General features: G+C 39.3%; 1 protein-coding gene across 1 annotated transcript in view; it reads right to left on the bottom strand.

The window, feature by feature from the left end:
• cd2ap (CD2-associated protein) overlaps nucleotides 1-13406 on the bottom strand; it is a gene marked incomplete at its 5' end in the record, with an annotated part of 66603 nt that overhangs the window by 37283 nt on the left and 15914 nt on the right. Inside the window, 3 exons of the mRNA XM_083898470.1 lie at nucleotides 584-741; nucleotides 9783-9801; nucleotides 11385-11461. Coding sequence (XP_083754596.1) covers nucleotides 584-741; nucleotides 9783-9801; nucleotides 11385-11461 — 254 coding nt within the window. The remainder of the gene's footprint in view (nucleotides 1-583; nucleotides 742-9782; nucleotides 9802-11384; nucleotides 11462-13406) is intronic.

The following is a 13406-nucleotide window of genomic DNA, read 5'->3' on the forward strand; positions in this document are numbered from 1 at the left end:
CCAAAAAGATGCAGATTTGGAGATTAGGTCAATGAGTTGCTCTAAATTGATGTGTGAGAGTGAGAGGTTGTTTGTCTCTATCTGTGGCCCTCGATGGACTGGCGAACTGTCCAGGGTGTACCCCGTCTATCGCCCTATGTCAGCTGAGATTGGCACAGCACCCTCCCATGGAGAATAAAGCAGTAGAAAATGGATGGACGGAGAATCGTCTGTTCTCATTGCTATCATCCTCCTCTTCCTCACATACTTCACACACTAGTATAGCGAAATTAGACTGGATGACGGAGCAAGAGATAAGGTGAGTGACTACTGATTTTCCTCCAAGTACCACCAGAGAAAGCTTGTACCACGGTTTGAGAACCATGGGTTTAGTTAATTAACATGATACATTGCTGCCTGTGTGAGTCTCAGACTCTGCAGACCACTATGGTTTAAATGCTCACAGCTTTATGCAATTTCCTTCATGCTACAACAAGAGCATTTAATAGCACTGAGGACACAAATACGGTCAACTTCCCAAAAAGAAAAACAATGACCTTATCTGCATGTGGCGCAACAGAAGTCCACATTAACTTCTTCTCACCTTCACAAAGTTGTCAGGGAAGAGCCCCCGTTTCCCATTGAGGTCACCCTCCATCCAGCCGTCCTCCTCGATGTACCTCACATTCTTGATGATGTTGCCAAGTCGCAGGGTCAGCTCATCCTCATGGACCGCCTCATACTCGTACTCCACTATGACCTCTGCTCAATACAGGGCGAAGGAGGAAACAGACAAAAAGGGAGGGAGGGAAAGGGGTAAGAGAGGAAGCCAGACAAAAAGATAAAGAAGAAAAAGAAGGCCGGCAGAGGAAGGTCAAGTGACAGGAGAGATAAGGTGAGGAAGATTAGGAAAAGACGAGGGGAGATAAGGAAAACAAAATCAGTAATTTGTTATTATGAACAATGTGTTAAAGTTCCAATTATGTGACATTTAAGAGGGTTTATTGGCAGACAATTAAGCAAATAAAAAATGTTTGCATTTGTGGCCTTTGAGCACTTTATACTTTATGTCGGGGGAGGTTCTTAAGGTAAGGGTCTTGTTTTATGGAGGCCAACATCTTGCACAGCTATGTTTCTACAGCAGCCTGATGGGCAAACCTTCACGCAGATGAATCCTTTTTGGTGGCCAAAGGCCACCATAGTTCCGACATGCTAAGAAAAGCTCCATTTGATCCAATCAGCTAACTCATGATTTGTTGCCTCCAATTCTTACCACTAGAGGTCGACAAATACGAATTGTATGGATTCTGGCCGATATATGTGGCTCATTTCCTTGTTTTTTCCCTCCATCTGATATAATTCAAATTAAAAAGTGATTAGAATTGCTTAACTTATGTAAACATATATTGAATAATATTTTGAGGTTCGTCTCTCCAATCTGCATCTTTTTCCCTACACTGCATTGAACCAATTACTAAATAATAAAAGGCAATTGTTGGTTATTGAAAAATGGCAAAACTGGCAACCTATCAGTCTACCTCTATGTACAACACTAGATTGTTTTTTTTGTTTTTTTTAAAGGGGCGGTCAACAAATGTGTTTGTCAGCAAAACACTTGGATTATGAAGAGAACAACAGTGAGAGATAAGCAGCCAGATTGCATCCAGTGCAGCAGGTTGAGCAGCCTCTAAAAATAAAAAGGCTACAGTCAGAAGACTAACTTGTTGTGAGGTATTTTATTCTGTGTGGCCGTTTAACATGGAGAGACACTGTTGGCACATGCTGGCCTCATGCCTCAACACTGTCAAAACAAAAACAAAGATGGAGGAGAAACTGCAACACACGCACACCTGTTTTACAAAATACTAAATGCAGTTTGGTTTTTGGTTTTTTAACATGGTAAACCTACTAAGAAGGGCAATTTTGTATTGAAAGTAGATTTAGTCACATTCAATGTCACAAATGTAACGTAAACAACAAATGTATGGATTGAGAGGCAAAAAACAAAAGCACTGTGTAACTAGGGCTGCAGTGATTAAACAACGTTTTTTTAATTAATTAAAACAAGCTCTGATTTCCTAGCATCCTCAATGTACACTCAACAAAAATATAAACGCACAAAGAAAAACTTGTATTTATTGTTATGTGAAAAAACAGAGTAACTATCCAAAAATAACAGTAAAACTTTATCAACAAAGTGGCTTAAATTTGCGAGCATTATGATCAATTTCAAAACAAAAGTCCTGGAGTAATGGCAGGAAGAACACATAATTCAATAACGTGCATGTCCACCATTGGCCTCACGCAGAGTGGTACGCCGGAGACGCATGGACATACTGATCAATTCATGAAGGCAAAAGTAAACAATACTTGCACCCAAAGAGTAAACTTTTATCTTTTAATTTAGTTCTTTTAAATTCAGCAGCAACAGGACGATTTTCGATTCCTGCTTTAACAGTGTGTGTAATGTTGGCCTAAATAAGTTGCAGACCCTGCGACTCAACTGCCAAAAAGAAAGAAGCTGAAGAAGGGTGTCATGTTTATATTACTGCCAATCACAGCCGCAGCCAGTGCAGACAAAAGCCAGTGGCCGTTAGTGGGTTTTCGTGAGTTCTTGTGACCAGTGAAAAAATGGCTCAACAGTCATCACAAACCTGGATGCAGTCATTCAGCATTAAAATGAAAAGCGTGAACATGGCTCAGTGTTAACTGCTGGAACATACATGAGTTTGTGAATGTCTCCGTTTAAGCCTCTGACTTCATCAACCTTGGCCCAAACATCATAGCAGTGTTGAGCGAACCTTCAAGAAGCTTCCACTTCTTCATCAAATGCTCAGTATTTAAGACATTGAGGGGAGGATGAGAGCGGCAGCGGTTAAAGTGCAGGCAGACAAAATAGTAAAGAGCCTGTTTACCCTCGTTTCAAGCCCTACAGTCTCCCTGATGACTATATATACAGTATATATTCTTCTTGTTTTATGTTCTTTTAAATTTCGATTTAAGAAAGTTTTGAGATATACACATAGTATGTACTTCTCCACTCTGATTCTGATCTGTGTAAACAGAATCAGACAGCAAGAGGAAGCTCCATTAGCTAAAATATAATTATGTTTCATCAGGTCTTCATTACAACATAGAAATACAGTCCCGTTCAAAAGTTTGGGGTCATCTAAAAAAAAATGTATTTATTATTTTTGAAGAAAAGCACTTGTTTTTCAACGAGTATAACATTAAAGCTCCCATAGACGTAAGTTTCAATTAACGCTGTTTTTTTTGTGTGTATCTGCGCCATTACTTCGTTTATGAAGCCTTAAACTTTCAAAACAAACAGTTCAACCACTGCTGAGAACGCTGGGTTTTATTGTATTATAAGCGGTCTGAAAAAGCCTGGAATCGTGGCATAAGGATCCCGTCTCCTGAACAGCAGATCCTCCCGCTCCAAGCACTAGTCCGGACACATCCGGTTGTGTACATTGAATCGCAGAAGAAAAAGAACGTCCGTTGTGGATGTGTTTCACAACGACAGTGTCTTCTGACTCTGGGTCTGACTGAAAACAGTTTTGCTGGTTGTTAGATGAAAGCAAAGTTTGAAGGGCAACATTTTTTGAAAGGTAGTTTAAGTTATAACATAGAACCCACCGTGCAAAATACAGGGGGGTCTGGGGGGCTAGACCATGATTAACATTTGAGATCCTCTGAAAGCCCCAAAGGCAAACTTTGAGGATGGTCTTAACATGTTGCAGTGTAATTGGAAAACATGTTTTTTTCCTAAATATTTTTGTAATTCCAGTTGTATATGATCTACCTAAATAATACACTTTGCAAGCTTTCTTATCCTTTATAACCAGACAAAATGTAAATTACTTTATTTGTAATTTTGTATTTTTAATGTTTTAATTAATTGCTTTCGAAATGGTGCTGTGGAAAAAGCCCACACAAGCTCACATCCGACAGGGAAGATAGCCAATACTGCAAGGTGGCTCCTGGGGTGGTGAAACAATATTGCACAACAAATGGGAGATGGGACCTCCCTGATTATTAATGGGTATTTCGCACACTGATAGAACCAATAGTGAAGGCGAATGACCTAACTTAATTTCTGATATAAAGTGACAGTCCTATCTCACATAAAATAGATTCTGCACGATAATAACCCCGCAGCATTTCAACATGTTGCCGTTTGTGAAAAGAGTTGATTGTTGTGGTGATGACACACATTCATGCAGTGCAATGATGAGGAACAAGTAATGGCAGGTCTACCCATCTGCTGAGGATGGTTCATGGAGGAACACAATCCCCACCACCACAATGGATGTTCCCAGAGTGTTGCTGATGGTCAGTGCAACTATGACTATCTGAATAAATGTGATTTGGAGAGATACAGAGCAAGTGAAAATAATATCTGGCAATTAAATAGAGCAGGACACAGCTCTAAGATGAATGAATGACACAAAAACAGTAGAAAGAACTTAATGTTGATGCCTGTGGAGAAGAATGAGCGGGTCATCCACTAAAAATAATCCAATGTTGCTCCACACTAGGGTTGGGCTGAAGAATCATGCAAGTTATTATCACTTATGGGTGACAGTCATCACAGTGTTGAGGCCAGCATCGTGACAAGGCCTCACTGCCAGGTCAAACACATATCAACATAACAGGCAGACTTAACCACTCATAAATTGTTTAGCATTCATTCTTGTGGTAATAATAGTTAAATGTGGCAATTACATGCATTACAGGGCGATCATTCTTGACAGTTGCATCTAAATACAATGAAATGTTAAACACGGAGATAGTCAATGCAGCTTTTGAAAGAAGAGTCGTATACAAATGATCCGTTTCAATTGTAAACAAACATGTTAAAACAGCCATTTTTAACAGGTCACATTAAGAAAATCACAAGTCTCATTATCAAATAAATCACAGCACAGTTCCATTTAGCTTCCTTGATTTGATTGGTTCACTGTCATACTATCCTGACTTACAAGAACTGAATAGAGCCATCATTAATGTGGTCAGTATCACATGCATTTTACTGCAGAGACACGTCAAAATGGCTGCTGTGCAAAAGGCCAAATTGGTCATTTAAGTGATTTAACAACAGGCTATAAAAACAAAAAACGTGGTCACATGTCTTGGAAAAATGTGTTCACTCACAGCTCTGTCTGCTTGAGCTACTGTAAGTGTGATAGTGTGAGGTACTGACGTGTAATCAGCGATAACTACGCCCTATCACCAAAAATATGCAGGTGAAAAAAAAAGGCTGCATGGCAGAGAAACAAGAAAAGCAGAGATTTTAGTCACTTAACACACAATGCTCACCTAAGTATCTTAGAAACCTATGCTATCTTAGGAACAGGAAATCCAGCAGGAAACTGAGATTTGTGTTTCTTTGTAAACCCCTCCATACCCATATCCATGGAGAAAATCTGCATTTTTTAAGTTGTGAGAACAATGGAGCTGCTGGTCGATGACTGCTGTTTGGCAACTTTGTGTCACCAACATAAATCCAAAATAAGATTTTCAAACACCCAAGTCAAAAGAATACCACATTTAAATGTATCAATTGAGGCAGCAGTTCATCAACAACTCCTGCGTGCAAAGGAAAAACACAGATCTTCTCCATGGACTTTGGTGCAACGGTGGGTAAGCAATTTATAAAGCCATACAAAGCTTTGGTTTCCACTCAGAAAAGGCTTGCTTTGGCAAACATATTCAAGCATCACAGACATTAGTAAGATATAACCTTGTTGAATGTTTTATCTCATATGAGAAGAAGTTTAAAACCACAATGAACTGAATAGTGGTTTTAAACTGGCGCATAAACAATTATATCCTGTATTATCTGACATTTAAATTCAACTGCAGATAAAGCAGTCAGCTCCAGGGACTACATTTTCTAGTTATGCAGACAGAGAAGGAAAAAAAAAAAAAAAACACCATACAAGCCAAGCAAATCCACAAATAAACAAGGCCCTAGACAGTAATTTAGCACTATCTGCCCATGTAACCACAGGAAGAGATAGAAACGGGGCCTGCTCAGCTGCTGTAAACAAAACAAGATGCAACACTGACGGACAGAATCACACTCTTCTGAGTGAACACAACACATGGGGAAGACAGTACTCATCTTCCAGATGACTGGATGAGGAGTAGAGGGACTTTTTGTGCAACCACACAGATGACAGTGTCTCAGCAACCACTAAAAACACACCCCGCCTGAGGACCACAGGCCAGCCAAATCAGTATCAATTAAATTATTTCCACATCCACACACTGGTAGGTACTTATTTATACAGTGTTACTGAATTTTATTTGCCCACGCTTAACATACCAGATGATAACGAGTTACTAAAAATATTGTTGTTATAGTCTCGAGTTAAGGGGAAAACGACTGTAAAGAATGAACAGGGAACACTTTTTTTTCCATATGTATTTTTAAACTGCTTCTGAACCATGTAACTAAAAAGAAACATGACATCATATTATGCTCTTATGCATCCATCATTTTCCATACATTTATGGATTCCACACTGGCGTCCTGGTTTCTTCTACATGTAAAACCTGCCTCAACTGTGTTACTGAGGACAAGTTTGTTTTCTCAGTTGTGGGGGAAAATGGTGGGGATTGATGGTGATCGGAGGTCAAGCCAAAATGATGTGTGTCTACTTCTGCAAACGTCAAGGCTTTCTGTTACAGCTACAGCTGTAGCTCCTCAGTGAGTGCAGTGAGTGATAGGTGTTGGCCTGTGAAATACCAGCAGTGGAACAGTCCCCTCAGTTTGTTCCTCAGAGGAAATGCCTTCCTAAATAAATTAATGTGGGGGAAACAGTCAGCATACAGGTGGTGTGTGTGTGCTCGTGTAGCTGGAACACACTTCCTGGCTGTGTGCAGCAGTCAGGCAGCGGCAGCAGGGGAATTCTGGCCTAAGTAGTTCTATTAACTTAAAGTTGCCCCAAGGGTAAAACTATGACTTTATTCAAAGGAATGAAAATGAAGAACGCAAAAATAACAACAGACAAACAACTAGAGAAACCTGGGCTACATTTGTCTTTCAATCAGGGATTATCCTCTAGTTTTTGATTACTGTTTAAGTATTACTTCAGTCCTGGCAACTCTCCCTGGAAAAACTAAAGAGCCTTGAGTGTGACAGGCTCATTTCCAAACAAAGTAAATATATTACATGTCTGGGTTTGCTTGTTTTTTTTTTTAAGCCCACACACATTGTGAGTTGGGAAGCAGTTAATAAAATACTGAATCTACTGGTTTTCAGTACCTGAGCAGGAAGGTTACGTGCTCGTCTCTCTGGCTAGCACTGTGTTAATGGGACAGTGTGGATGTGGGTCAGCAGGTCTGTTACTCACTAAAGTGTGTCATGTCAGACAACACAACTGAACAATATGGTGGTAACATCCTGTCGAGGACTGCAACATCGGCCTCTTTCGGCTTCTTAAATATTTTATGATTTCTCCTCTATGACAGCAGCAACCTCAATAATTTTTTTTGTGGACAAAACGAGACATTTGAGGAGCAGTTGCAGGAATGGGAAACAGAAGTTTCACAATTATCGGATATTTTATCGATCAAACAGTTAATACATTTATTGAGAAAACATTCAACTGATTAATCAACAATGAAAATAATCATTACATACATGTAGGGCTGCAACGATTATTTGATTAATCAACTATTAAATGAATAGTCAACAATTTTGATAATTAAATTGTTTGGGTGTTTCTTTAAATAATAGAAACAAGCTTTCTGATTTTTCAGCTTCTTAAATACGATGTTCTGGTTTCCTTGCTCCATATAATGACAAAATCATTAAAGCTGAACCATTCTGGTTTGTGGACAAATCTAGACATCTAACAAAATCATAATTTCCAGGTGTATATACTCTGTATGTACACACAGAGTACTGTGCAGATGTCTTAGGCCACCATTAGATGTGTTGTTTTAGCAATGCTATAACAACAATAGAGGATAATTATTTCTGTTTACTGGAACAAATCCAGAAAGTATGAATGCAGTTTTTTTTTTGTTTAAAAAAAAAAAAAAAAAAAAAAAGGATTCACTACAGTCGCGATTTTCATTGTTTTCACTCCGTGGTCTCAATCTTTGTGTAGAAGACACTTTAGTGCTGTAATTAAGGGAATAACAGATGCATTAAATGAGCTGATCTCTTTCGTTAACTGTTCAAAGGGGGCGAGAAGGGGAGTTAATAATCTGCACTGTATGCAGCCAAGTTTCGCTTGTGAGCAAAGAGACTTTCCAGCATTTAATAGGTGCTGTTCCACCGTGTACTCACATCTTGTTGGAACCGTTTTATTGGTGTTCCAAACCAACAGACAGACTGTAAGCGGGTATAGACAGCAGTTTTTGCTTGCGTCATCACAACATCTTTTCGGTGGTTACAGGGGGAAACGGGAGGAAAAAATAGGGTGTCTTTAGGGCGTCCTGCCTAAAAGTAGGGTGTCTAATTTCTTATTATTTTCAGTTCAGGGCATCCCCAGGACGCTCGGATGTCCTTGCGTTTGCTTGTCAAAACAACATCACAGATCCCAGCAGCAGCTCCAGCCACTCTGCAAGAGTTGAGTCATCCTGGCATGAATGCAGAAATGGGTCAAAAGGCTAAGAGCTATAGCTAAATGCTCATCCACTAAATGGTGTGCTTTCAAGCAGATGACAGCAGATGAAGAGTCTAAAGACTGTCCAGAGAAAAAAAGATGAATATACATAATCAAACGATGACGTGATACTGAGAGTGAACCCCATATAGTCTTCTGGAAACAGTGTTTTTAATTAGCATCTTTACAAGCCGTCACATTATTTGCTTGATGCAACATAATGAGGAGTAATGTGTGTGAGTAACAATTACTAGCATAATATCACATGCAAATGGCACCCAACACAATTTATAATCCTGGACTAAATATAGTCATATAGACTATCTTGGACTGGAGCAGAAAACATTTATCAGCATTTAGAATAAAAGGAATATTACAACAAACAAGCAAACACTCATGCGCACCCACACACACACTATAAAAGGCATGACAGTCATTTAGCCTCAGACTTACATAAATTTCTCCATAAACATCCAACAAATTAATTAAAAATGAGTCCATTCATTTTAATACTAGGCATATTTTTATTTATTACTTTTATAAGCTGCGCTACCAGCTGAAAATTGCTTATTGGACGTTGCAAGGTTTTTATTTACGTTAAGTAGTTTTATGACAGAAAGTCATATAGATTTGTCGCTTTTTTAAAAATTTAAAAAAGTTGCTGGAGTTCTGTAAAGTCGCTAAATATGCACACGGAAACAGACGTTATTTTCCTTCCCCAGGCTCAGTTCATTGTCTCCATTTCTGTTAAAATATCTAATGTTTACAACATCGTCTTCTATGTTTTTTGGTGTAATGTTCCAGCACTACGTCCTGTTACAGTATATGTACCTTTGCTATGTTTGAACCCATTTAAAGAGTTCCTTTTTTCAAATCTATTCTCCATTTTGAACTGTTGAAATCTTGGTTTTGTCCATTTAGATTTATGGATATAGTATTTCCCATATGACATAAGCACATTTAAATATTGTACTGTATGTTGTACATACCAGTGTGATGTGCAGCTTTTACATAAGTGAGGTAGGGCTTAAAAATGTGCTGCTTAGAAACACAATTAGCAAATCACCACTGCTGCAATTTAGGATACTGTACACAGCGTGTCAGTCCAGGGTTTATACATTAATGTCAACAAAAGGTCCTATTATTGTTATCATGTAACACATGCATACTGGGTACCAGGCATACGTTTCTCATCCTTGAATTAGAATACAGAGTAGTTCATTAACAGATAAACAAATCACACTTCCTGAATGAAATGTATTGAAAACTCTACATTTGCTTTACTTAGCTCTGTGGTGTATGGCTGGTTTCTTGAAACAGGTGGAAATATTATGCAAATTATGATGCAACTATGAGCAATGGGCAAAAAACCACATGCAAAGTTGGTGGATGAATATTGAAGTACAGTTGCAACGATTATTATGGAGGTTTTGAGTTGTACAGCCTGCCTCATCTTTGATTTGATTGACTGCCTGGGCCAAATGTGACATATGTAGAGCTCTGCAAATTCAGCGTCTTACTCCGTTCCATATGAAAACAATAGTTGTGGTGGCGACACATTTCTGAGTAATCACCCTCCTCTACAGAGAATCTCCTCTTTCTTATTGTGTGCATGAGATATGGACTTGCGATATGAGGTGACTAAAAACGTTTTCCACCCACAAGCGTAAACACTGTTTGACTGAAAGGTATAATGATAAAGTACAGTATCTGTCTCTAACAACATAAAGGATGAAGTTTGATTGACAATTAACCACATCTTTACAGTATCAAAAACCTCACTTCCTGTCTGAGTATCTTACATACCCCCAAAGGGTTTTGTGCTATCACCAGCAAGGAGGAAATCAAGTCAATAGTCTCTGATGTGGATTTAAAGAGAGAAAAAAATACAGTGAGAGTGACAAAAAAATCAAGAGCTAAAAAAGAAACCTGTCATTTAATCGTTCTCGTTCACAGTGTGGCACGACACGAAGGCTTTGGGGAGTGGTGGCTGAGGATTCCTCACATATTTGCAACAGCTGAGACAGACAGACATGGGTGAGTGAGTGGAAGAGTAGGATGATCAAAAGCTAAAGGAGTCATTTCGCTGTGCTTTGGTCGACACTGTATTCTTGTATGCACCATTTCCTCAGCAGATGTACGCAACAGCCACAGGCTGCTGCCAAGATGCAACTGCATTCCAACGGAGACGACGTTATGTTCCAATCACGTTATTGCCTCTGATCCCAATCCAAATTCATAAAGTGATAAGTTTAGGATATTTGAAGTCTGGTTGTATGAGACAAAATTGGTGCGTAGAACTTTCATGAGACAAACAGACATGCTCTTGGTGGAAATATGCCAGCCACAATCAGATCTGAGCCAAGGCTCACCCGATAATAACTACGTCAGCTAGAGCGTACGCCATCTTAAGATTAGGTCGGCCAATTTATCCTGCCGTCAGACACTTATTCCCAACAGGAAACTGACGTTTGTGTTGCTGAAAATGTAATAAACTGTTATTAGCAGATCTCTCAGTATGAATACCAGAAACGTAATGTGTATTTTGAGGCAAATTGTGGTGGTTTTGTCTGTTAATTGAGAAAACATGCTCTACGATTAAAGTGAATATTGATTTCAGTCACAGTGCCAGTGGAAAGCAGGGCTGCAGCAATAAGTCACTTGATAATCATCTACTTACAACTATCTGTTTGCAGTTTTCTGGATTATTTATAAAAACATGTTTTGTTTTTTTTCAACTTCTTAAATGTAAATAAGTTTGGGTTCATTTGCTGTTACCTCGGATTTCCACTGGACACGTTCCACTGCTTCGTTCTCTGCCCAGCGGCAATCCCCACCGGGCACGTTACAGCAGCCTTGGGAGCCAGCGGTATTCACGGAAGATCACGAGATAATCTAGAACGGACGCGAGTTCACGAGATCCTGCGATTAGAAGGAAGCAAATAGCTTCCATTCTAATCAAATAGCTTCCATTCTAATCAATGTGTTAGTCTAGTGGAAATCCAGGGTAACTGTGAGTGAATATCTGTCATGTGGACAATGTGTCATGTGGTGTTAAGGAAATACTAATCAACATTTATTTCACCATTTGATGGATTATCCACACACCACCAAAGTTGGCCCTGCACACATTGGCACTGTTAGATACTTTGAGTATCTGTGTGTTGGCAAGAATCTGGTGTGATGACAATTATCCTGAATAGGGGTTAACCTGCTGATTGCCGGTATCTGCGTTTCATCTTAACGATCGCCAATATTATTTAGTAATTACAAAGTGCACTACTGTGGCTCTGCAGCGGTCTCTTCTTCTGGGCTATTTGCTGTCAACAATATGGAGTCTCTTAGGTTAATTACTGCTAATCTATTACCATCCATGTACAGTAGGTCTATAAATAACTACAAAATAAAAGAATAAAAATCGGTGCTGTTATTTCTTGCAATTCCAGAATTGGAGGACATATTCTATTTTATTTATGTAAAAAGTGTAAGCAGGGATAAATATTAAAAAAAACATTTAAAGCTCCCATAAAAACACTTTTTTTGGTGTGTATCTGCACCATTACCTCCTTTATGAAGCCCTGAAGGTTTGAAACAAACAGTTCAGCCACTGCTGAGAACACTGTGATACCGCTGTGATAAAGATGTATTACAATATATAAGGAAACTATAAGCAAAGTGAATATAGCCCAATTAGTAGATTTGAAGAAATCTACTAATATGGATACTACTATGGATTGTCCTATGAAAAGTCTAATGGCTGAAAATGTTCTACACAGGCAACCACAGGAATCAGAGGCTTGAATGCAAACCACTGCTAACACGTCAAGAAAACTTACTCAATACAGCGCTCCAAAGAATCAATGCACAGCATCACAACGTAAAATACCAGACGTTTCAGTGTTCCGAGACCAAGACTGTCCAAGAGACTTGAAACTTCTTATTGAACTCACATCTTTCAATGATAGCATATAAAGTGACTTTCTGCCTGTTTGCTGCTTTACTATGGCTGTTCTGTGTACAAAAGTGTGTCTATTAACATTCCTCATTCCTCCATCATGCCTGGTCTTGCTTCAACCTAAGTTTCTCTTATCAGACACAATTGATGTTTCTTCTTCAGTGCATAGCTTCCACTGTAGGACAAGAGAGTGACTGATACTGCTTTCTATTAAGACCACTCGCTGCAATACTTCATATGTCTCTTTGTCAGGGTTAATTATTGCTGTTATATTTGCTTTCAATCAACAAAATTAAATTACTTGGCATAAAATGGATTGCACTTCCCGTCTGCATGCTGGGTCAAGGTTCGGAGGACTGAAAACTTCCAAGTTATTGATTTCCCTCCCTCCCTCTCTCTCTCTCTCACACACACACACACAAACACAACACTTCCAGGTAAAGAGTTAGCACAATATGGCTCTTGAATAAACCAGTGACAGACAGTACAGGAGGATGTTAGGGGGGAGAGGAAGGAAGGCAGGAAGGGAAAGGGAGCTAGGGAGAAAACTGAAGGCCACGCAGGCGAACTGACTGCCAGGCAGACTGTCTAAATCAGTGTGCCTGCTTCTCTCACTCACTCACTCACTCACACTATCAGAAAAAAGGAAACTCATAACTCTACTCCTTCACACTTCTTTGAGAGGTTGCTGATACGAAGTGTAAAGCACAACAGGGAGAAATCAAGCAAGACGGTCAGGGGGGAGCTGCTACTTCTAAACACGGAAGCCTCCGTTCTTCCTGCTCACCCTTAATTAGTGTGAAGATAATAGTGTCTACTCTTACCAACGCCCTGCCAACGTCTAC

Source organism: Microchirus variegatus, assembly GCF_963457635.1.
Source record: "Microchirus variegatus genome assembly, chromosome: 12".
Classification (NCBI taxonomy): Eukaryota; Metazoa; Chordata; class Actinopteri; order Pleuronectiformes; family Soleidae; genus Microchirus; species Microchirus variegatus.